This window comes from Plectropomus leopardus, chromosome 9, assembly GCF_026936395.1.
Source record: "Plectropomus leopardus strain MGB_pleo_1.0 chromosome 9, ASM2693639v1, whole genome shotgun sequence".
Classification (NCBI taxonomy): Eukaryota; Metazoa; Chordata; class Actinopteri; order Perciformes; family Serranidae; genus Plectropomus; species Plectropomus leopardus.
The window spans coordinates 28,685,091-28,710,108 of record NC_142184.1 but is presented as its reverse complement, the minus strand read 5'-3'; the positions used below and the strand labels follow the sequence as shown (position 1 = coordinate 28,710,108).

The window sequence follows — 25,018 nt, the reverse complement described above, 5'->3', positions numbered from 1 at the left end:
TAAAATGACAAGTTTTTTTTATTTCCTGTCAGAGTTGTTAATAGTGTTCTTACATAGCTTAAACCAATTCCTGTCAATACAGAAGCCCAATAATTAAATGCTGACCACAATTTAAAAATACAGTTGTTTCTTTTCAGGCTTACAGAGCTCTTTCTAAAGTTGAGAAAGGTTCCGCTTCATAAGGAGACCACATAATTTTGGGTGCTCATTATCAGGGTTTTATGCCACTTACAGAAGTATTTCACTGCTGGAAAGATAGTCTTTTCATAAAACTAGGCTGTCTGTGCAGCAGAAAGACACAAATACTTTTGAAATTGGTGCTATATAACTACAGAAAACAAAAAAAGGGCTGTGGGATTTGCTTTTGCTCATAAGGTAGAAAACCTACAACTACCAGAGTGCACTGTGCCACACAGGACCAATAAACACTTCCACTGGTGGGTGATGTAATGCAAGCTTGTCCATTTTAACAAATGACACAATATGGCGGCAGGAAGGTAAGAAACAATCTTGGATTACAGTTAGACAAACTTCCAAAAACATTTCAAGCAAAAAAATAAGCAAAGCAGTAAAAGAATCTTGGTTTATATTTGATCAGCACTGCTTTGTTTTACTGGTTGGTACGAGTTTGAGAGAGAGACGTACTACCCATGTTGTCCTGATAAAAAGCTGGTTCCAATTCGGTTAAGTATCCCATTAAGTAAATACCAGAACTAACCAAAAGAAAGACAGAAACTCGAAATTACATTAATATAAGAAGTGTTGCAAAAGTTTTGTTAACAAAGCTGTGTCCAAGAACTGATTGCTGATAGTGGCAGCTACTGAAGGGTCAGCACTACAAAGTATTTATTTGAAGCACTTAGTCTGGTATGTAAATAAACCTTACCGCGGGTCAAAGTCTGCGATGGTCTTCAGGGAGTCTGGGCTTCGCAGCAGCTTGTCCAACAGGTTGACAATGTCTCCGAAGCGCGGCCTCTTTGAGCGATCCTGGAGCCAGCACTGCAGCATCAGCTGGTAAACAGCCGAGGGACAGTCCATTGGCGCCGGCAGCCTAAAAGCCTCATTGATGGCCTTCATCACCTGTGAAAAGGTTTTCAAGTGACTGATTAGATCTTCTTTCACTGGTAGGTTTCCTCAAATCTGTGTTCACATTTCTAAAAATAGCTTTGAATGGAAGAATGTGGCTTTGACAGAAAAAGCTCTGAGAAAAAGTCTGTAAACAGAAATTACTACTAGAAACACTGAAACATACCTCGTGGTTACTCATGTCCCAGTAAGGCCTTTCGCCAAAGGCCATGACCTCCCACATGACGATGCCAAAACTCCACACATCACTAGCTGAGGTGAACTTCCTGTATGCTATTGCCTCTGGAGCCGTCCAGCGAATGGGGATCTTACCTCCCTGTTAAAAAAAGATTCAAGTTAGAGACAGAGAAACAGGAAAAAGGACTCAAGCGACATGACCAAGGCGCATCTTTTTTGCTTAAAGCTCACAGGATGTCCCATATCTACTTACGCTTGTGGTATATGTTCCCTCAGGATCATCCTCCAGCACCCTGGACAGTCCGAAGTCTGACACTTTACACTCAAGGGTGTTGTTGACGAGGATGTTGCGGGCAGCTAGGTCACGGTGGACGTAGCTCATGTCAGAGAGGTACTTCATGCCTGCAGCTATGCCGCGCAGCATGCCCACCAGCTGGAAGGAGGGAAACTCGCCATCATGGTCCTAATGGGAGAAAAAGAGCACATATTTGTTCCAATGTTGTGACCATAACAAAAAAAAGACATGACTGTACAGACTTAATTGTTCTATTCCAGATCAGACAATCAATAACACACACCAACACAGTTGGCAGTGATATATTTTCCTGGTTGGTTTGCGTTTTGTCAAAAAACACAAGTATTACATGATTACTCGGATTAGTTGAGAAGATGTAGGACGAGACATAGCTAATTTTAACCTGACAGCAGCTGCATAGTACATAACAGCACTATTTATGTAGGGTGCCTAACAATTGAGCTGACTTTTTCACTGAACAATTCAATCGTTTCTTAAATGTTCCCTTGTCTTACCCGCTGCTGTGGCTATTAAGTTACGCTATCACACCTGGATCAACATTAGTTTTCTTGTGATGCATTCAGATAACTCACTAGCATTTAAATCTCTGAAACCTAAGAATATTGATTTTTTTTTTTTCAAAGCCATGGGTGAAAAAAAACATAATGAGCAACTTAGCAAGAAATGTCCTGCAAACTGGGGAAAGATGTCCAGGAAACTATATTTATAATTCTCTTAATTATATATTTCAAATTGTGTTGCAAAAAGGCATGTTTTTAATACTTTCTTGTTTCTTTATTTTTTATGTCTCATATTACAGTATTTTTTTGTAACTTTTTTTCTAATTTCTTGCTAATTTTTGGGCCATTTCTTGTTAAGTTGCTCATCTTCCTCTTCCCATGTTTTCACATTCACCTGCCACCAGCAAGATTAACCATTCATTCAGCCACTGGCAGGTGCTAATTTCCAACCCTGAACAGTAAATGACAAAACAGATCATGGCTCTGAACTAGATTTAAACATACAACCAACTGTGTATTGTCACTATGGCAAAAAAAAAATTCATCAAGAATGGTATAAAAAATTGTAATGACTTACCTTAAGGTACCTGTCCAGTGCTCCATTCTCCATGTATTCAGTCACGATCATGGCGTGTTTGACTGCACACACAAAAAAGAAAAATTGTGTCTCGGGCTCAGAACATCAAAAACTGTGAGAACATTTTTAAAAATCATGTCACAAAACTCACAGAAATCCTTACATTTGGTGACCACTCCCTCCAAGCGAATGATGTTCTGGTGGGAGAACTGGCCCATGATGGAGGCCTCACTTAGAAAGTCCTGCCTCTGCTTCTCAGTGTAACCAGGCTTCAACGTCTTAATTGCCACCGCCACTTCTTTCCTCCCAGGCACCTTCAGAATGCCACGGTACACCTCCCCAAACTCCCCTGCAGAAAAAAAAAACATCAACAGAATGATTGATTTATAAAAGCGATATCAGGTGAAAGTGCGATTGATATGTCTTCTCGGGTTTCACGCTGCAGGGGTTTGCTGTGCAACAGAGTGAAAATAAGAAAGTCTCTGCGGCTGTTTTGCCTGCGGCGCTTTCACAGAGGTGTGTTCTTGCTGGGTGTTGAAAGAGAGCCTGGTACTATATGTTGTATAATTGGTGGATGGCCTGTGGTGTGGAGGTATGGGAATCAGCTGCCACATGAGGAGAAAAGGGGGGATGGCATGGTCGTGGGAACTTGGGAGGGGGTGTATGTTCAAAAAAGACTGTTGGTTCAAAGGGTAAAGGTGATCGCACTTGAATAAACCTATCCCAAGTGAAAGATCTGGGCAGGGCCCTGAAAGGTGCTCTGATATGCTTCCAAAATACTGTCTCTGCAACACTTTCTTTGTGTAACTGTTCATGTCAACTCGAGCCAAAACACATAGATCCCACAGCCAAGAGTTGCCTCACAACAAATGTCTCAACTTGTTGTGTGAGAACTCAGCCAGATAGATGTTAATCTCACTAAAGTAACCACTGTCAGTCAGCCTGCTAAGCTGTGGAAAATGCACAATATAAACATCGAATTTGGGGATTGGAAAAATCTTTCAACATCTCCGAGTTAAGCCCAACAGCAGATTGTCTCGGCAGGGTTGTCACTCACCAGCCCCAATGACTTTCTGTTTGGTAATGTGGCTGGGGTGGATTTCAGTGGCAAACTTCAGGACGGCTATGTTGGGGTCCTCGTATGTGTGTGGGTCCACATAGGTCTTCAAAGGCTTCAATTGCTCTGTGAGAAACAAAAGTAAGTTAATAAATTAGGGCTATTAGCGTTAAAACGTTAATCATGAGGTGATGGAGGTCCGTATAGAGTGCCCCAGAGATGACGTTTTTCTGTTGGTCAACCCTGAAAATAATGTCACCCTCTTCTCTTGTAAAAAAAAACCCATGGGATTTTTCCACTGGATTTTGGATTACAAAATAAAAAGGGCTCTGTGGCGAACAAACATTTATGACACTTGCTTTTTTTATTGTTCAATGTTAAGTGGGGTATTTATTGGCATATTTTATGTCGTAGAACAAAACATGAAAATCTCTCTAGTGTTAACCGCAGACCTTATTTAAGTCTTCTAGCCAAAAACTCATTCAAAAGAAAAAAATGACTTTGAGAAGAGGGAACTGGAGTTGGATTTACAGGTTTTAGGACTCATAACTGGTGTTCTCTATATAATGCCTTTTTTTTTAATCGCGTTAATCACTTTTCAATATCTAAGAGGCCGTACCGGGCTGAGTTTTAAAGCTAGAGTGATGATACTGGTATCATATGAAACTAGAAGACTTAGAATCCAGTGGTATCAACAATATCATGGTAGCTTCTCAGGAAGGGGGCTATATAATGCTCCTAAATTTTGGTGATGGAAAAACAGCAAGTTCATTTTACAGAGGTCCCTTGAACTCTAAACTCCAAATATCTGAATGAAAATGGGTTCTATGGGTGGCAATGAGTCTCCCCTTTACAGACCCATGGTCCCATGGTCCCATAGTCCAGTGCAGATTTTTGCTGCCATTTGATTCCTGGATCTTAGATAGAAAAGCCCAACCAGGGACAGGGGTTGCAAATTAGCCCAGGCTAGAAACCCTGTATGCAACGCACTCAGTGATTTGTTTTCAAACTTGTTACTATGTTCATTGCATTGTCCTTGTCAAATAAACCAGTGGTCAATATAGACATTAAAGCTGTTTTTAAATGCAACATGCGATTAAAAAAATGTGAGTAATTGCAATCAACTATTGAAATTTTGCGATTAATCTCTACTTTTAAAAATTAATAATTTGACAGCCCTATAATAAATTCATGAAATAAACTGAATTAAGTGCAATAAAGAGGTTAGAGATTTTGTCTACCTGAGCTGGCGAAGTAGGTGTCCTCTGGTCCTTGCCTGGTGTGAGAGTTTCTCTTCCTGAATAAAAAGATAAAACCCATCTGCAAATTAATATCCTACTTTCAAAGAACAAATGGATATTGTCATGTGCCTGCTTTAATATCAATAGCACATAGCAACCTTTGTGAGCGTTTTTCAAGACGTTCTAAGGCTTTCAAAAGGATCCCGACATTGGTGCAATGCACCCATTCATACAGAGGCGGCCCTTTGATAAAAGGCTTACGATAGACTGTGTTTGCCGAGCCGATTTAAAGACTGAAAGACAGACAAGCAGGCGGGAGGGCGGTGGACAGACGGGCTACAGTCTGCTACAGTACAGGCCCAGGTCACCTTTACAAAGTGCTTGCGGTCTGGTACAGAAAGAACTAAGCGCCTCTTATCACCAACAATGTGCCACCCCGGACCAATTTCTTTTCAAAGGCCCCAACACTCACTAGAACATAACCATTGAGCAATGACAAGGCGCATTCAACGCAAATTCTTCCCCAGTGAGTGCTGGGACACAGATCCAGATAAAGAGAAAGAGAAAGTTGGCTAAAGGAAGAGAGAAAGGGAGAGGTGAGGAGAGAGTGAATGTAAAGGCCATTTGGAGGCCCCACAAAGGAAAAGAAGAAGAATGAGAGAGGAAGCCAGTGAAGGAGGGTGCATTGTGACTGATTAACAGGACAGAAAGACAGGGAGAGCAGCAGAGGGGGGACGGTTACTGACCTTCTGCGGAGGAACAGGACCACAACCACTATGAACAACATGGCCGCTCCTCCAACTGCTGCGCCAAAGATGACTGCTGTGTTGTTTTGGGTGAGGCGTCCTGGAAAAAGCAAGTAACAAAAATGTAGATCAGAGAGATCCCATTCTTCAACAAAGCCTCTGAAACTTTTGCGATGGTGGTTCTCTCCTGTACCTTCAGGCGAGGTCTCAAACTGCTCCTCCATGCTGGAGCCTCCCTGGCTGCCATCGCTGCCAAGGGCCTGCACCCTGAACAGGTAAGCTGTGCCCGGGGTCAGATCGTTGATATGCACAAAATTCTTCTCCAGTATGAGCACGATGTAGGTTGTCACATCCAGGTTATCATCCTGAGGAAGGGAGATCATATCAAAAATCTTAGAGTCAGCTTTAAACTTGCACAGTGTTAAATTCAGAGTAATATTTTTTCATACGGACACAGCAGGAGAATAAGCAAGAGTGGCACACCTTCTTGCGGTAGGTAAGTTCATAGCGGATGGGCCGGGGTTGGATGCGTGGTCGGGGAGATACATCCCAGGAAAGGGACAAGCTGGTGGAGGTCCTCTCAACCAATCGCATCGTGGTAATCTTGGGGGGGTCTGAGGACAGAGGGTAGAGAATTTTTTAGTATCTTTGGGGTGTGAAAACTTTGTGAACTACCAAGAAAAAGGCTGCGCTTTCTATTGATTAAAGAAAACTCCAAATGACCTTAATTATGTCATTTGGAGGAGTTTCGCCAGCTCTTGGGGCTGTTACCAGGCTGTATTTCTGCTTATTTCTGCATTTTCACACTTCCTGCCACTAGCGAAATCATATCAAACAATAAAACTAGGAAGTGTTGATTGCATTTACATCAAGGTTAGATTACTGCACTGCCTATTTCTTGTTTAAAATGTTTTCAGAAACATATTTTAAAGCCTAGTTTTGCCCTGATAGCAAGATACAGTAAACAGGAAGTGGGCGCCAGGCGCCACAGTGTTCCATGCAATTGAAATCTGAGGCTGGAAAAAAATGAGACCAAACTGTAAAATGAAGCGGTGCTAATCAAATATAAACTTAGCTTTTGTTACTGAGTTGCAGATTTCTCGCCTAAAATGTTTTCAGAATCATGTTTTATCTTACTGTTTCACCATAATACTAGAGCTAGTTGGCCGCCATTGTTTCACACAACCCATTTCCCACCATTACATTTCCCACGAGCAGGAGCATCGCATTTTAGTAGTTTTCTACCTCTTGAGCAAAAGAACCCTTTTCTCTAGTCATGTAGCACCAGTCTTTCTACTGCAGTGATGTTCTAGTTTTATGTGAGGTCCTTCTTTATATTGACGAAATACTTCTTTAAACGAAAGTTCACTCGCAAGTGCCAGAGCAATTTGCTTTTTAAAGGTAATATGTTTACCAGTTCACTTGACTTTATCTCACTTCTGCAGCCTCTTTGATAGCATCTGTCATTACTGAAGTGCAGATGGCATCCCTCCACTGGCTCATATCAGCAGCACTCACCTGTGAAGTGCAGCGATGTAGTCAGAGCGCTGGTGGATGGTGGTCTCTGTGGCGTCCCCTGACTGGCAAACATCGACACGCCACTGTGTGCCTGCACAGTGAAAGTGTAGTTGAGATGAGCGTCCAACTCGCTCACTGAAACCTTGGTGTCGGTCAGGCCCGTGCTGGCTGGCTCGTAGCGGATTTTCTCTCCACAGGGCTGGCACACAATGCCCTCGCAGCGTTGGCACTCAACGCTGTAGGTGATGTCTGTTCGACCTCCGGTGTCTTCAGGCGGGCTCCAGGAGAGGAGGAGTTTTCCCGCGGAGAGCTGGGTGGTGGTGGCCACGAGGTCTCGTGGGGCAGAGGGGATGCCTGATGAGCACAGATTAAGGGAGGATAAGGGATATTAGAAAGACGCAGGAAAGACGAGAACCACAGGAAGCAAAATGTGGGGTATACCATTCTGATATGACAGTAACATTCAGGATTCTGAATATTTATTCAAACCACATACTGAGTGTAGATAAAGTGCAACAAGCAAAGAAAATTTAATCCTGACATATAATAAAGGGCCTAAACTTTAGTCTGTAATAAATAATGCATGTAGCCACTGTGGACTCCCATTTGGAAGCTTGAGTTTGGCATTTCGGCAGTCACCATCTTGGATTTTCAAAGTCAGAAAGTGACCACATTTGAACACATAGGGATGGAGCTAACCCTAACGCTAGCTGCTAGCTTGGTTAGCTAGCACTTTTGGAGCCAGCCTCAAGAGGCCATTAGAGGAACTGCAGTTTATGGTACTTCTGCATTGGCTTCATTTTTCAGCCCTTGAGGTTGCAGCTTAGAATTAACTAAATTATTCATTGGCAGCAAATAATTCTGTATGTTTTTATTGCAAGGTTCTCATGAGAGATCAGGGCAACTCAATACCTGAGCAGGGTCCAGAAAGGGGGTCAGCTGGGGCCCGGTAGAAGCCATCCACACAGGGACAAAATAAAGCCCCAGAGTCTAGCTTCTGGGTGTTGGCAGGACACTGCTCACACTTCTCATTGGATGCTGCAGCTTTGAAGAAGCCAGGCTGACATTCTGCAAACACAAAAGCACGTGTGCATGAACAGGTGAACAAGGACAACAGTGACTTCAGGCAAAATCTTTTATGACACAGCCCACAGCCAGTTCCTCCAGATCATTCGAGCCTCTCTGAAAGATCAGTAATGCTGTGAACTTTTCTCCTTGCATGCAGCAAAACAGGGTTGAGTGGACAAGTTATTATGTCAAGGGGAAAGGTCAAATTTGACTGAGATACCGGAGGGAAAACAAGGCTCTGTACAGTGTTGACTCTACACATTTAAACACTCTCCATTCCAGCTAAGACACTGCTCACATGAACCAAACACTGAAACAGAAGAACAAACTCCCTGCCCAGCCGGCACTCCTTCTCTTTACTGTTTAAACCACCAACCCCCCTCTGATGCTGCTTTCTTACTGTCTCTCTCTCTCTCTCTCGCTCTCTCAACAAACACAACCAGTCATCCCACATTCCTCCACAGTAAGTCAGTCTTCAATGCTGAGAATGAAAGGCAACAAAAATCAGTAAAGCGCCAATAATTAGAAGTGAAACAGTCCAAAGCAATGCATCCGTTTGTACTCAACAGTCCATTACATATTTTTCTTTCATAGAACCACATGAAGACTTTTGAAACTGTATCGCCTAGATACAATGACACCTAATTTCACACGTCCGACTTGGAATAAAGCAATCCAGGTAGAAGATCCAGCTGTGCGTAGCGGTGGTGAAATATGAACTTAATACGGTGTGAAATTTTTGAGAGAGTGCGCCATAAAGGAGAGTGAAAACGAGACGCCCCCCCCCCCGACTCAGCAAGAGCATTCCAACGGCTGCTGCTCATGTCCTCGCACCATCACACGTTCATCCACACACACATTCATGTATGCACTGCACACATGCACCCACACCCATATGTATGCACAAAATACACATACATGTATGCAAAGCACACCCGTGGACACATGGGTAAATCTGACATCAGAAGGGGGATTATGTCCACTGCCTGTCACCTGTTCATGTCCTTCTGCCAAGTCAATTTACACAGACATATATATACATACACACACACACATCTCCTTCCTTCCTTGCAAGTCGTTTGCCTAGAGCGTTTAAATAGCTCATGGCAGATGTCATGAGATGTTGACAATGCAAATGAGAGCTAAGATGTGGGCCAAAGGACAACAGATGAAGAAAGACACAAGAGAGAAAAGAAAGACAGGACAGAAATGAAGAAAAGGCAGATCAGACAATGTATTGAAACAATGAAATGATGCATGTGTGAGAGATTGAAGCTCATGCCAGTGACCAAAGCAAACACAGTCTCGATGTCAGATTCCAACAGAGACAAATTGAAAAGCAGAACCAAGGACGGAGACAATATCAGATTCACTCAGAGATACTGTCTCAGTCTGTGGCTGCTTTTCACTGCAGTTCACTTGAATGAAGTTCATTTGGACGCCTCAAGTGACCACACGCAAGATGGAAAGCACACGGCTCCCGCTCCATTTAAGTCATATCAAGGGGATTTACTCTATTGACCACGAGTTTCGCTTCGACTCCATTCAGCTTTTTTCGATCATTTTGGTTCACCAAGTTGCGGTGGGAGCTGCTGTGAAGAGGTGCGCTTTAACTCAAGAGCATGGCAACAATGGTGGAGAAAAACATACTCAGCATGAGGAGAATTTGTAAGTTTGTCCAATAGGCTCACATGTTACTCAATCCTCCCCTAAAGACAGCATCTCTTCTCTTGGCCAGCTGTTATACCAACAGCCGCTGCTACTCATTAACGCGACCCAGGCCAAGGTTGGGCGAGGCAGGAGAGAGGTGAAGGAACAGAAGGTTCAAGAAAGAAGGAGAGGAATACTGTATCCTGCTGAGGACTGAAGAAAAGAGGGGAGAAAGAAAAGAGACAGGCCAGGGCGAACTCTTCCATTGAGAAGGGGGAACAGCTGCTGCCTCAAACCCCAATTCATACCCCTACCTCTCCTCCTCGTAATCCCCAAATTCCTTCCTCCCCTCCTTTCTCTCCTCCCAGTCCTCACTAAAAAGGCTCCCAGCTAACCCATTAACATTGCTATTCACCACTGACCAGCAGGCAAGGAGAATGCCATGCCATTCAAGTGCTGAAAGAAAAAAACATACACACACACAAGCATTGCAGATGGGAATAGCCGAAATGCCACATGGCAACTGAATAGAGGAGGACTAGCCTCTTTTTGGCGCTACAGTGCAAGCTGCAATGCATCGTGGTCAGGTCTGTGGAGATGATGGCCTTACACTGCGAGCCGCCTCTATAATCAAGATGCATTCCAGTGCACACCACCCAACAGGAGGTCTGTAGCAGAGCGCCTTCACTGCAGCTTCAGTTTTTAGGGCCAGTTCTTCTTCATGAAGGTGAATGAGTTTGTGTTTCTTGAATATATGAGTCACAAAGACTCAGTAATTACATAATGTTAGAAAAAGTCCACTTTATGTGTTAGTCCAACTAAAACCGGATTTTTTAAAGCACATGTAAACATGTTAGTCCGACTGAAATAATACAAAGTCAAATTACTCAAATTCAAACTAACAATCAATATGTTCTTGAATCAAGCTACTCTGTTATGTATACGCCTCATCCAGACTTGAACTGGTCTAGCCCTTTTATGCATGCTCTTAGTTGCTGCGCCGCTAATGCTGCTGTCACACTAAATGTTTTGCAGAGCCCATTCAGACTTTAAAACTTATGTATGGAAAACAAACAGCTGACAAATATCAGTACTGAACAGCCAATTCAAACTGATTCCACTGGCATAATTCAAAGTTGGGTACAGCTCTACTTAAGTGTACATGTAAATGTACTAACTGAGACTAGATGACGTTCTGCTGAGGTATTTAACAAGAGGATTCCTCGACAAAAGAGCAAAGTCCTTTTAGAGGAAACTTCTTGGTTCCATGGAGAAGTTGGAGGAAGAAGGGGGGGGTTGAATTGTTGCTGGACACAACAGGAAGCAGGAAGTGTGCGGCTGATGCAGCCTTCCTTCCTAAAGCAGCCAATCAAAGCATGGAAACACAGGGGAGCGTGACCAAATGAAGAACCAGTGCTGAGACTACCAGAGTCCTGAGACAGAATAATAACCGAAAAGGAAGCTAAAATTTGTTGACCTGACATGAACGCGGGCACTAAACTCAAGGAGGGGGGGGCTCCTAGGTTGAATGCTTTCCCTCTCATAAACAAAAGTCACTCAGCCTCTCCTGACTTGAAACATCTGACAAACTCAGACTGGCCATTTCTTTCCTCCCTATTGCTACAAAGCAAGGAACTGTTTGTCATTTAAGAGGCCCCTATGCTTTGAGTGGCTCTGTGTTTGTTTATTGAGAGTGCAGGGGCCTGTTACATTCTGGGAGCCCGAGTGGCTCTGGAGTGGGAGCCCCCAAGGGTCCCCCTCCCGGTTAGTCGGCAGAAGTTAAGATGGATGAGACGGTGACAGTGATGAATGCCTGGTCGGATAGATGGATGAATGGGTAACATGGTGGCTCGACAGCAGAAATCGCCCTCAGGACTGGAGGAGTAAGTGGTCGGGGGGCTCCCACAATTGAGTCCGGCGCTGGGCTTTTAAAAGGCAGAAAGGTCATGTCTGCCTAAGGGTAGCTGTGAGTTAAACTGCGCATGGCTTACAGGGAGTCAGCGGCCAAGTAAAACAAACACATGTTCGCAGTGAGGAGGAGGAGGAGGAGGAGGAGGAGGGAGAGAGAGTTTGAGCAGCAGCCGGTGGCTTGCCTCATGAGGAGGGAGGTTAAATTCAGAAGTATGGCCAAGGAACAAAAAAACATCTTGGAAAAACAAATCCATAAGAAACAAATACAATGTCTAAATCTTTATCTCGGCAGCTCCAAAAAAATATAACTGGAGGCAAGCAAGTTTTCGCTTTGTCTGTTCCCTCATCTCCTCCCCACCCCCCTCCATTTTCATTCCAGAGCTGGTCAGACCCGTAATTGCAATATGTCATGTCATTTTGTTTGTATGCAGGGTGACAACATGTCATTAGCATTTTGGGGGAGTTGGGTTGTGGTGGAACAATGGGGGTCTCTGATGGGGGAGGTGAGCTGGTAACATGAGCCAGGGGTCACTGAGGTAGAGGAAGGGAGGGGGGGGGCAGGGGCAGTAAAGGTGTAGGGGCTGATGGAAGTGTGTGCATGTGGGAGGGGGGGCATTAGTCAAAGGATTAGCTGACCAATGGAGCAGCTGTAAGGGCATTACATCTGTTTTACAATTGCACTCAGGCTTTCATCTGGGGTTGTTAACAAACACAATAAATTCCCCGATCCCCTTTCTCCCCTCACTCCCTCTGTCCACTCAGGCTCACCAACAGGAGGAGTGATACAGGGAGTGAAAAGTGGAGTCAAGGAGGCACAAAACACACTCACCATGGTCTTAAGTAAAGTAGATACTTAAATGAAACCAATCAAGGCTGACATGAAAGTCTCAAGTCACATTTACATTGCCTGTTCAAGGGAATATTAAGCTGTTATGCCGCCTCGATGCTCTGTATATAACGGCCACTCACGAAAAGGGGGGACAGAGTGGTATCTCCTCTGAGTCTGGAATGGACGTGGTAACAGCGCCGTAACGAGGTCTGTGTAAAATGTAAAGCAGGAAAGACGTGGCCATGGGCAGCACGGCTATGATGTTTTGAGGGCGTTTTGTGTGTGTGACTCTACGCTGGAAATAAAAGCAGCTTTAAGCAATTAGCGGCTAATTCAACAAAGAAAAGTGGTCGTAAATGTCCGCAAACTGAGAAAACAATGAGAGCTCCTTACCTTTCAAGCAGAGGACGAGATACTGCAAATGATGTTGCTGACATGTTAAGTCTTTGAAGTGAGAAGCGGAACTTAATTTGTCATCATATGAACAAGCATAAAATTAATTTGCAAAATCTCTGTAGTACACAATAAACATTTAAAAATAGTCCAATAGTAAAAGTACTGTAATAATAAGTAATACGATTGTTATTGTCTAGAAAGTGCTGCTGATGCATGTGTTATATGTCAGACTAGAGGCCGATGCTGTTCTGTTATACGTCAGGCCCGTCTTGCCTCTTTTGATTGCAGGCAGCTGCAATGCAGTGTATAATCAAACACACTGGAGCGGAATGACATCAATTAGTTGTAATTATGTGTAAAAATAAAGGGGCAGTATAAAGACAGGACTTCTTTGCAACCCTATAGCACAATCTGTATGAAATCAGCTTCAGATAGCTCCCAGAGGCCTCTGATGGATTACAGTCATGGTCATTTGAACACACTTCTCCATGTTGCTGGTCAAATCCAGACAGCCAGGTGGCAAACACAACACCATTTTACTACATCAGCCAACAGGTCACACACTGCAGGCCGACAGCCGTCTGCTTCCTGGTTAGGGGAAGGGGCCAAAATGGGACCAAATGCACCAATAAACAAAATGACTTATCAGGCAGGACAACAAAATGGAAAGTGGCTGAGTGAGGCCGCTCTGCGCGGAGCGACAATGGAAAGCCCTGAGCCAACGGGCCGGGGAGTCACCCAGGGATTAGGTGACCTCCGGTTTCCGCTGCGGGCTCGTCCTGTTAGCAGTGAAGGGTGGGTGGGTGGTGTGTTGTGTTGAGGGGAGGGGGTGACTGACTGACATGGGGGAAGGAAAGTGCTGACCTCACACACCAGCAGTACAATACAATGTGCTTCACATTTCTCCCCCATCACAACACACACATACATGCACACAGCCCCCAGGCTCAGGAATGTCACCAGGAGGAAATATGTCCCGACTTCCCTACCACAACCAACACACTCAGTAGAAAGCCAACAATAGCTGAGGCTCAGTTATTTGACTAATGGCAGACATTTATAAACTCAGTTAGGAGACTGAAATCAAACACGTTATTGTTTGATTGATATTTGAAGATACCGGCACCAGATTAAAGCTGCAGTAAGTCTTTTATTTTAATATTTGCAACATATCAAATAACTGTGTGAAGGCCCTAATGTGAAAGAGATGGATCCAAAAGATATTAGCAGTTCCCTGCAGCTTTTCTTAGCCTCTTTTCATGCATTGTTTCGGTTTCCCAGTATGCAAATTCATCATTCTCATAATTTATTGTTCTCTATTTTTTGCAGTGTGTCCCGCACCTTTGGTAGCCTACATCAGTTTGCTATGTATGGGCCTTTAGCGGCTTGCTGAACCAATCTGAACATCTAGCAAGCTAAAGAGACAGATATTTTTGGTAGAGGTCAAAGCAGAGCTGAACAAAGAATGAATATTGGACTTATGTTCATCAGGTGATCAGAAACAAAACACCTAACTAATGCATATGTTGACTTGCCCCCGCTGGATGTGAAAATGAGCTATCATTACTGTATGCTAATAGTTTCCCACTCAACTTTATAAGCATCTGAGGTGCTGTGTTACTGGGTATTCAAAAATTGACAAATAGAAAAATCAAGTAATGCAGCTTTAAACTTATTTGTACATAGACCAAAAATGTCTGGTTTAACTGTGTCTGCCTTTATATTTTTTTATGTGTAATTTTGCTAAAGGCGTATGCAAGCAAGAAAACTTTGTTGGTTCATGGCATGCTAACATGTCAGTCTTCACTTAAGTGTAGCAGTCAGTGAGTAGTGAAGCCAAAGGTAAACTATCTGATCTAATAGTTGATACCGCGCGTGTTCAGTCTATCACCTCAAAGGCTCAACCACCACACCGATCACACTTAAACCACAACAGTACGATTAGCTCTAATCCACATTAAAGAGTTATAGCGGCCACCAGATCTCCTCTTTGCTACATTTCCTGTCATCTTGTTCGCAGTAATTGGCAGTATTCTGTTCACTCCAAACGTGGCCCAACAAGACGGTGCATGACACCACTTGAAAGTGCCTTTAGAGGCCCCCCCCCATTATCTAACCAACTCCCTCAAGTTCAGCCCGCTAGGCAGACGTTACCTTGGCACGAGATCTAAGGAATCCACAAATTCAAAGTAATCACAGCGGCTTTGGAGAGCCGAGGAAGAAAAAGAGAGGTTATATTCAGCCCATGCATCTAAATGAGCAGCGTTGACCAATAAGTTGGTGACTTAGGACTCTTTTTCTGAGAGTGGCTAGAGGGATAAAAAGGAAAGGAAATTCGGCAGAGCAGAAAATTTAGATGTGGGCATTATCCTGCAGCATGGGATGGTTTCATTATGTGAAATCCAACATAAGCCAGCTAAATCAAATCCCGGAGATCCTGAGGTGTGGTGCTGCGTTCACATCTCCATCTGATAAACTGAAATTGCCCAAGACTTTGGTCTTAAAAGGTTTTGGGTGATTATGACGAATCAGTTGGCTCCAGGTACAAGCAGATTTCAAGACTGTTGGCCATGAAATTCTTGATCTCTTGCTTTCTGTTGGATGTATTCCCAAAACAATCAGCACTCCAAATCCTTAACTCCATCAGAGCTCCCCAACAAAAAAAAGCTGACAGCTTCCGTTTACATTTGATCTCCACTAGGCTAAATGTTTATGCCTTAACTACTACATGACTAGGCCCAGTTGTTTTTTTCTCCTCTCTCCACTAAAAACTCTCCGATTGGCAGCATTGTTCAAATTTAGCCTCTATTTATCTTACGAGTCAGTTGTGGAGAAATGTATTTACCAGAGAGAGAGTAGAGAACCGTACACAGTCTAAATAATCCCACCGGGGCCGTGTGAAACGGGATGTTTAAACTCTATTGGTGTCATATTCATGACCTGCGCACCAGCCAAAAACAACAGACGCTGTGTGATTTCACGGACAACAAGAACACAACACACGAATGAAAAACTTTTTGTTTGTCAGTTTGTTATGCTTGGGACAGCTTGTGCAACAGTGTCTGTCTGATTAAATTGCATTAATGGCTGTATAATTGTGACAGCAATTGTGTGTTGAGATAAGAAACTATCAAATAAATAGAAGATGAGAGGCGGAAAATTGAGGCTAAAATAGAGAGGCTCTTTAGGGACAGGCAGGATGTGGGGAGAGAGGTAGAGGACGGCAAGAGAGATTGCACAAAGGCAAAAAAGCATGCAGAACCAGTAGTTACTTCACTTAAAAAGCACAAACACACCCAAGTCAATTACTACCCATACAAATCATTCACCACAGTGTGCAGTCACACAACTACAACTTAGTCACCAACTGTTTGTTACATCAGCTGAGGATGAGTTTAAAGACACGGACAGACAGCGAAGGAGGGGGAGAGAGAAAATGGCTTACTGGAACTTTTCTGGCGAGAGGAATAATAACTTTACTGGAACACAGTGGACAGTTGTTTTCCGCCGAGACACCATTTTTCACCAAGACATTAAAACTGCACTCAGCAGTCCAAATATATCACACTGTGTATCCCTCTTTATATACAGCCTTGTAGAAACCATGACGTGGGATTAAGCCTTATTATATGGAGGCTTTAGAGCGACTGATGAGGTGTGGACCTGGACGGTTAAACACAAACCCTGAGGACCAGCCAGTGCAGCCCGTGCTCCTTTGTGGGGTGACACACCGTGTGCTGTTCTATTGTGCCAGGGAGGATTATGGGTAAGGAAGGGCGTGATAGGCAACGGAGGAAAACTATGTCAGTGTCAACAGTGAGTCACAAGTGGAAACCCACAGCGCGGCTGTCCATTTAAAAGCTGACCGCTTAATTGCAAAAAAGTTGAGATTTTTTTTCCAGAATTAAAAAAGGAATGTTTATTTTCTCACTGAGGAGACTGAACGCACGACATCTTGATCTAAAGCAGGTGCTACAAAGAATAACTTATCCACTGAAAGCTGCTTCCAACACATTTTTTTTAAATTTACTAATTATAATTTTTTTTTAATACAGAAAATGACTTATTAGCCAACATTTAGCCAAGAAATGTGCTTAAGAATAGTTTTTTGAGGTACTTGCATTGTATTTATTATTATCACAATACTAGTCACGACTCAGATTCAGGTTTTTCATACAAAAAACATACATACATTTATACGTATTTAATTACCAGTATACTAGAGATGCAAGGATTTGATCAATCGGTTAGTTGATTGACGGAAAATGAATTGGCAACTATTTTGATAATCGAATAATCATTTAGTAATTTTTAAGCAAAAAAAGCCAAACGTTTGCTGGTTCGTTCCTTCTTAAAAGTGTGAATTTTAAGCTTTTTTTGTTTTGCGTGGATTTTTGAATTTCTGATATTTTATCAACAAAACAATTCACTGATCATCAAGAAAAAATGTGCAGATTAATCAATAATGAACATAATCATTAGCTGCAGCACTAGCAGTAAACAAAGTTATCTCATCAACCAGCTACAAAATTTTAAAAAATGCTTATATGTTAATCCATCAGTAATAATAATCCAGTAATTTAATAATATATATAAAGTTATATAGCTCTCATAGGAGCCATTCTGCATAATGAGTAGTTTTACTTTTGATACTGCAAGCATAATTATTGCTAATACTTCTGTATTTTCCCAAAAGTAAAATTTTGAATGCGGCATGTTTATTATTTTTATTTCAAATATATATATATATATATATATATATATATATAAAATTTATATATAATCAGTGTTGCATTTTATTGTAATTAAAAACTATTATATTATAACAAAGAAAAATAAAGTTTAAGCCCCGCATAAGCGGTAACAGCAGTAAGACAGGGCAGGAAAAAAGGAAAGCATAAATACAAGAAAGTAATTAATTTGAGAGAAAGCACAGAGACTGTCTTCATCAGGCCTTCATCAGTCTCATGTGGATTGCACATTAATCTTCAGAGCAGTTTCTACTGTGCTTACTCTATTTCTGATTCATTTACAATTGACGCTATTGTATTTTCAGAGCCAAAATAATTCTCTTTTATAGCAGTCTGTAGTGATTTCATTAAATAAAAAAAAAAAAAAAACACCCCCGCCCGTTTTATGCCTTGCTGCCGCTGACTGATATGATTTACAACCGGTTTATAAAAACTTTTACATTTGCTGTGGTAGGCTTCTGCAGCACAGGAAGTGATGCGTTTTATCTTTAGAGTTTGTTTGTCCAAAAGACGGACTCTGTAGTTAAAATGAGCAATGATGGCCACCGAGAGCAGAGCGCCACACACCACCTACGGAAACCTCAAAGGGAGTTTAAGTGGAAAAAAAAAAGATCCTAGAAACACAGTTTGACGGACGAGTGATCACTAAGCCAAAAGCACCACAGCGGTAAGCTCTGACGAGGAGACAGAGACAAAAACCAGATAAAGTCACAGATTGCTACTTTAACAGGTCCTACAGGGCCGAGGAGTCATAAAACAGAGTGAACACATCACTGAACATGGAAACTTTTGACCAAAGTAAGAAAAAACACCACAATTGAAGTTTTGTGGTCTCTCCCCGAACAGCACCCAGTACAAGAAAGAAGCAGGGAGAATGATTAACTGTGTGTCTGTATGAGATTCCACTTAAAGCCCTTCGAACCATTCATCTTGGCCCTGTGCTGCAACCCTGTGATTCATTTCCACCTTCATCCACAACTGCCCTTGCACGTCTCCGGCCTCTCATTTGACTTCATCTTGGTAGGGGTTTTTTTTGTGGGGTTTTCTTTGTTTAGTCATTTTAATGTGAGGGCTTGACCCGGAGCTGTTCTTCCTCCCCCTGGGAATTCCACAGGTCTGGAGTAATGTTGGGAGGCTCCTCCTCAGCAAACTGATCAGGAATGTACCAACCGAGGGGGAGAGGAGGTGGAAGTGGAGGTGGGCTCCTCTGGCCTCATGGGGGGAAACACAGCGCTTCATTGTTCTCTTACCTTTGCATTCCATTCCTCACCTCTCTCTGTTTCAAAATCACACCCCTCCGCTAAACACAACCTCTCTGCCACTTTTGTATGACTTTTCTTTCACTCCTTCCTGCCTCTCCTCCTACGCCTCCTCCATAATCATCTTACCTGGCACTTTCCCGCAGCTAGAAATGATGTACTGACAGAAAACTTCAACGCTTTTATCGCTCCAATGCCAATGGGAGGGAAACTAAGTGGGAAAGCAAATCTATTGTAAACAGGCTGCATGTGGATTTACAACTGCAGTCCAAGGTGTGTGTTCCAGAGTCTGATTAAAGGTATTCATACCTCTGTGTGTGTGTGTGTGTGTGTGTGTGTGTGTGTTTCGAGGCCATGTGTATGTATAAACGAAAGCTCCAGAAAGAGTGGAGGAGGTGGAGTGCTCGGGAGTCTTTAGGTGTTCTGTCATGGAGCAGTTCTCAACAGGCCCTTGCATGCCAGCCTGTGTTGTATGTTCGCATACAGTCACACAATACACCCCAAAGCTGAGGCTCAGTCAAGTCATGAAACAGAGGGGGGAAAAGGAGGAGATGGATGCAAAGACTAGGAGGGCCTCTGCTTTCTGTGATGCTTGACACGAACAAAGTCAGCGAGGCTCAGAAGCTTCCTCCTGCCTCCGCCTTCTCCCCCTCACCAGCCTTGAAGATGCTAATCCATCACAGTACAGTAGCCTTCCGGCGTCTTTGATCACTCTGTGTCACTCTGACAGCCCTTCCCACAACAATAAAAATCTCTCTTTGCTGGATTTAAACCACAACAACGCCATAGCTACAAAGTCAAAGGACGTAGTTATGACTGGGCTATGCAGCACACCCATATCGAGATAAGAGAACAGATGATAATGAGAGAGCAGGAAATCACCTGATGCAACAGGCTGTAAGTTACAAACTATGAGAAAGTTGAAGTGTTTGATTGTGACTTCAACATTCATTAAACACCGTTTTAAAATTTTGTGGTATCAAAGACCATATTACAGTGATCCTCTACTTACGGCTCGCAGGCCAAATCTGGCCCCCCAAGCATTTTCTAATTCACAATAAGAATAGTGATTCACATTTTTTTTTATACTTTTAGTATACATAAGTGGCCAGAGGAGCAGCATCACAAAAGAGCTTGTTTACAAAAAAAGTGCCCGTGAAGGATCCCCCCGCACCCCAGAGGTCCTTGCTAAACCCCTAATTTCCTAAGATCCTGGAAATTTCCTAAAATCTTACAAACGTCTTAAAATCCTTGGCATGTCCATAAATCCTAGAAACATCTTAAAATCCTAGGAATGCCTGATTTCTATGAAAATCATAGAAATGTCCCTAAATCCTTGAAACATCCTTAAATCCTATAAATGTGTATTGTGCTACTGCGACTGGCCCCTGGCCTCCTGTCATTTTGCAAAAGTGGCCTCCAAGCAAAGCAAGTGAGCATCCTTTCAGACAGACAGACCAACAGACAGATAGATAAGATATAAAGAAAATATATATTCAATACTCAATATATCATAATTATAAACAGTATCTTAAAGAAAAAGTGGGAGAAATTTCCCTCAGAACTAGCTAGTCAAGTGTTAATGAGTCCAATTTAAGCCCTAATGAGACAAGGGGTGAATCATTTTATACCACAAGCAAATAATCCAAGCTTGGGCAAACACTTCCATTCAGCTGCACATCTTAGAATCATAGTTGAAACTCAAAAGCACATTTCTGAATTTTATTGGTATCGGCTCAAGGTCAGGAGTGATGCCGGGACTTGTACCAGTAGGCCTTAGCATTCCTTCCATTGCAAAGGAGCAACATAAGCCAGGGGGAGAATTCCAATGAACAATGATAATAACAGCTATGATAAATATCCGCAGTCTGCCATACAGGCTGGTTTTACAACCTGCGGCAATTAAAATAAAGGTAAATGGTGAGTAATGCCACATGGTGATTTTAAAAAGTCATGGGAACTGCATGCTGGGTTTACACCCAGACAAGGTGAAGTACCTGAGGGCAGAAAGACCTTTACAAATACCAAGGATTTAACAGCACGCCCTTACCTTGACACGCATCTTTGACTTGTTCATAGCCCGGTTTGCACTGGCAATGTCCAACTGGTACCACCCACTCCCCATCCACGGTGCAGTAGATGCGAGGCAGCTCCTCACTGATGGCGTTATCCACACACTCCCCGCTCACTTCCCTCAGCGCCAGGTTCTCACCTCCAGCCACGGTTTCGGGGAATGATGCAAGACTCTTCACTGTTGCTGGGCATGTTTTGTAGTAGACCCTGGTGGAAAGGAGAGCGATGCAGGCTCCTATGTCTTGAAAAGCCAAGTAGAAACCTTTCCGAGAGAGGTTCTCCACCACTCTTGTCTCGGTGTTGATGTGCAGTTCATCCCTGCTGGTGATCTCATCAGGCGCAATGGTGGCCACCTTCTTAAACTGACCTTTGCGGAAGGCAGTGCCCACGTCTGCATCCGACTCGGATGTGTAGAGGTTGAAGGTTTCCTTGCAGGTCAGCGAGGTGGCATCAAAAGAGTTGCAATCGCGTACAATGAACTGGAGTTCGACAAAAACCCGCGAAGCCGACGGACGCCGCTGGATGAAGGTGGTGCGCAGCCAGTTGTCCTGCTCAGGTTCTCCAACATTGCAGACAGAGTAGGCATAGAACTGAGAGCCGTTCAGGGTCTTCTGGGTGACCTCCCACTGAAAGAAAAACAACACAAACCAACACGGTTAGAGGTACGAACACTGACCCCTGGGGAGCCCCTAAACATACTGGGCTAAACCAAGGCTATACAGAAGGCAAAAATAAAAAGGCAACACTGCACTTCACATTCAACTTCTGTAATCTGAACCAGGGAAAAAAAACAGACTGAACCCTTGGCTCTACAAGTTGCTAATTACTCTCCCTGAATATTTTAACTATCCTGCATAGCCATAACACATTTCTGCAACATGGAGAACTCCACTTTATGAGCCTTTTCAGCATAATAATACAGAAAACCTCAAGGACTGGCATTGCAAAGATACCAGATTATTTCCAAATTCAGTCTCTCACATGCTGTCACTACTGTTGGCATCTTTCCCAAACAGCATTGCTTCACAGCTCATATACTTAACGCTGCCACAGATATTTTTGAAAAAAGTGACTGCGTGTTTTAACATAACATTGGCTCTTAAGGAGCAACTGGCCCACACAGGGGCCGAGCCTGTGGTTTGCTCTCTGCATGTAGCCACTGTGCTATTAATTAAAGGAATGTGCTTTGTTGGCTGAGTGTGTGGCTCTGCGTATAAACTTGATGTTCAACAGCAGATCCAACACCTCTATTAAACAGCTGGTGAACACTTTTTATAAGTAGCCTTTAAAACTTGAAATAATAATCATCATAAGTGACGGCATTTACATGAGAAAGTGCACAATCCAAAATGTTTCCCAACAAACCTCAAGAAAATAGAACACCTGATACTTATTAGTGCAAAAAGTGAGACTTGAATGTCAAAGTGATTATTTAAGTGGTGAAACCGCTCTCAGAAGTTGGGTGAGCCACTGTGAACAGCACGCCTGCACATGCCTTTGAGTCATCAGCACATGAAATGAGACTATTTAGAGTGAATTTGCATGAGCTTGACTGGTCAATTACTTTGAAACCGCAATATGGAAGAAGGCACACATGCCTCCTGTATACTGGCAAAAGAGATAACCACATCATTTGGGTGCAATAATGTAGCGATTATGGAGACGCATCTCTAAATGTAGCCATTTACCCTGCTTTTAGGGAAAGGTAGCTCTGACTGATTGGCTAAGTCTGAAACCCCTCCCCCTCTAAAAAGAGGTACCACATGCTGCAAACTTTAAAAGTTAATTGCTCTCTAACATACAATTCTGGAGCTGAAGCCTTGAAACCGCAAGAAGCCACAAGTATTCCCAGTTCAGAGCTAGCAGCTATTCTGTCTGCCTAAGCTCTGGTGCAGCCCAGACATGCTCTGCAGGCAGCTTCTACAACTCATTTCTCGTATCCATACTCAAGCAACCATTAGGCTCAAACTGCCAGATTTTATAGCAACCTGACATGTATACACAGGAGGCCCACCGAACGGCTAACCACACAAGTCAAATGGTCAAATATTTTGCACCGGAGGCTCTTAGTTTGGCCGGGCCCTTCCTGCACATATTCTCCATGCAGATTTATCCTAAGGCAAATTCCAAGTGGAAACGTGGGAGCTGGAAGAGAAGTTGGAGCAATACTTACCCCGGACCTGTCTCCCTGATCTAAAGGCCATGTCAGCCAGCCCAGTTCACCTCCTGTTGCCCTCATGTCCAAAAGCACCTCTGTGGAAACACGAGAGCACTGTCAGTACATGAGAAGAAACCTTTAAATTCATCAGAAAAGACTCATCTTTAACTCTGAATTGATGAAAATCACCTCAGCTCTGTTTCTTTAAAAACCAAACTTTTTTTTTTTTTTACCATTTTAGACCATTTGCACATTTGAAATTATAAATGACATTGATTTTAAATTTCCTGGACAATAAATTCAAAGCTGACAGGATATAATTATCAATGTATTATAACACATCCCTTATTTTCAGTTTTTTTTCTGAGGACCAGTTCTGCTGTTGAAGTAGTCTTTATTAATAATTTTATAAAGATTATTTATTTATTTTATGTATTCCTTTTTAAAAAAAAAAAAAATAAGGTTGTGCAAAACTCAGGCCCTTTACTTGGAAATACCCAAAAATAAACGTTCATATACTTTGAGTTTTCATATGTCAAACTAATGGGCGTAAAATAGTCAGTGTATGCACAATTTAAAAGGCTAAGACAAAAGAAAAACATATTAACATGTGATCTAATAAGTTTTCAGAAACCTATTGCACGCTTTCACCAGAATTCACCTGCTGGTGTTAAACTTAAGACTTGCGCACATGCAACCTTCACTCTCCACTGATAATTAGAAATTTTATATGCAACTTCCACCAGGCACAAGCTCATATCATTTAAAAGTTTTCCAAAACTACGACTAATTGAGATTATAAAACTGTCACAAGGTTAAGAAAGTTTGTTTCCTGGTTTTAAAGTTTCTAGAAGGAGGCTCCCCGCATGGCACGCGCGTCACTTAAATAAACTTTTAAAGATTTAACCTAACCAGCATTTAGGAAATTATTGCAAAAAGACACTCACCTTCTTTAGTCTGTAGAGTAATTAGTATGCCGTTAATGAGTACATATGAAAATAATAAAGGTCTGACTCCGCTAAAGAAATCCATTTGGCAAACTTTTCCTTCCCCTCTCTCTCTCTCTCTCTCTCTCTCTCTCTGCGCTCCTGGGCTTGGCTGGGACTGAGAGGTGAGCGCTACTCTCTGCAGCTCATTCACAAACGGGCCAGCACGTCACAGACTCCGCCCGCCTGCTGGAATGTGTGTGTGTGTGTGTGTGTGTGTGTGTGTGTGTGTGTGTGTGTGTGTGTGTGTGTGTGTGTGAGAGCGAAGGGGGGTGGAGAGGGGACAGTGGCGCAAGGGAAATTTGTGCAACTTTCAGGGACTGTCGGAAATACTTGTTGCACATTGAGAACACACATGCCAAAGTTGATGCATGTCTTTCGAGCACATTTGCCGCTATCCTCAAAGTGGAACAACCCCAGTACTAGGACAGTAGCCTATTATTAAGACAATATGGCGAATGAGTGACCTGAAAATCGTCAGCTAGTTACAGTGATCACCCTTTAAATATAAAACTGGTCGTTTTATGTCCTTTGTTCCTCATTGTATTGTATTGAAAACATGTGTGTTCACACTACATAGCCTAAAAGTGCTTTTCTTAGCGTTGCATCCAGACATCCTGACAGTAGTACATGAGCTTGATAGTTTGTAAAAATAATAATAATTTTTTAAAAAGAAAGAAAGAAAGAGGTCATATTTCTCATTCTCCTTGTAGTGCTCC

The 25,018-nt window shown here is 42.8% G+C and overlaps 1 protein-coding gene across 1 annotated transcript in view; it reads right to left on the bottom strand.

The window, feature by feature from the left end:
• epha2b (eph receptor A2 b) overlaps positions 1-24,407 on the bottom strand; it is a 28,685-nt gene extending 4,278 nt beyond the window's left edge. Inside the window, exons 1-15 of the mRNA XM_042491153.2 lie at positions 24,261-24,407; positions 23,329-23,408; positions 21,133-21,781; positions 8,131-8,286; positions 7,219-7,572; positions 6,184-6,314; positions 5,894-6,065; positions 5,701-5,800; positions 4,955-5,010; positions 3,714-3,839; positions 2,820-3,005; positions 2,657-2,718; positions 1,517-1,726; positions 1,253-1,402; positions 887-1,080 (exon numbers count right to left, since the gene is read on the bottom strand). Coding sequence (XP_042347087.1) covers positions 887-1,080; positions 1,253-1,402; positions 1,517-1,726; positions 2,657-2,718; positions 2,820-3,005; positions 3,714-3,839; positions 4,955-5,010; positions 5,701-5,800; positions 5,894-6,065; positions 6,184-6,314; positions 7,219-7,572; positions 8,131-8,286; positions 21,133-21,781; positions 23,329-23,408; positions 24,261-24,345 — 2,711 coding nt within the window. The 5' untranslated portion in view covers positions 24,346-24,407. The remainder of the gene's footprint in view (positions 1-886; positions 1,081-1,252; positions 1,403-1,516; positions 1,727-2,656; positions 2,719-2,819; positions 3,006-3,713; positions 3,840-4,954; positions 5,011-5,700; positions 5,801-5,893; positions 6,066-6,183; positions 6,315-7,218; positions 7,573-8,130; positions 8,287-21,132; positions 21,782-23,328; positions 23,409-24,260) is intronic.
• Positions 24,408-25,018: the final 611 nt, after the last annotated feature.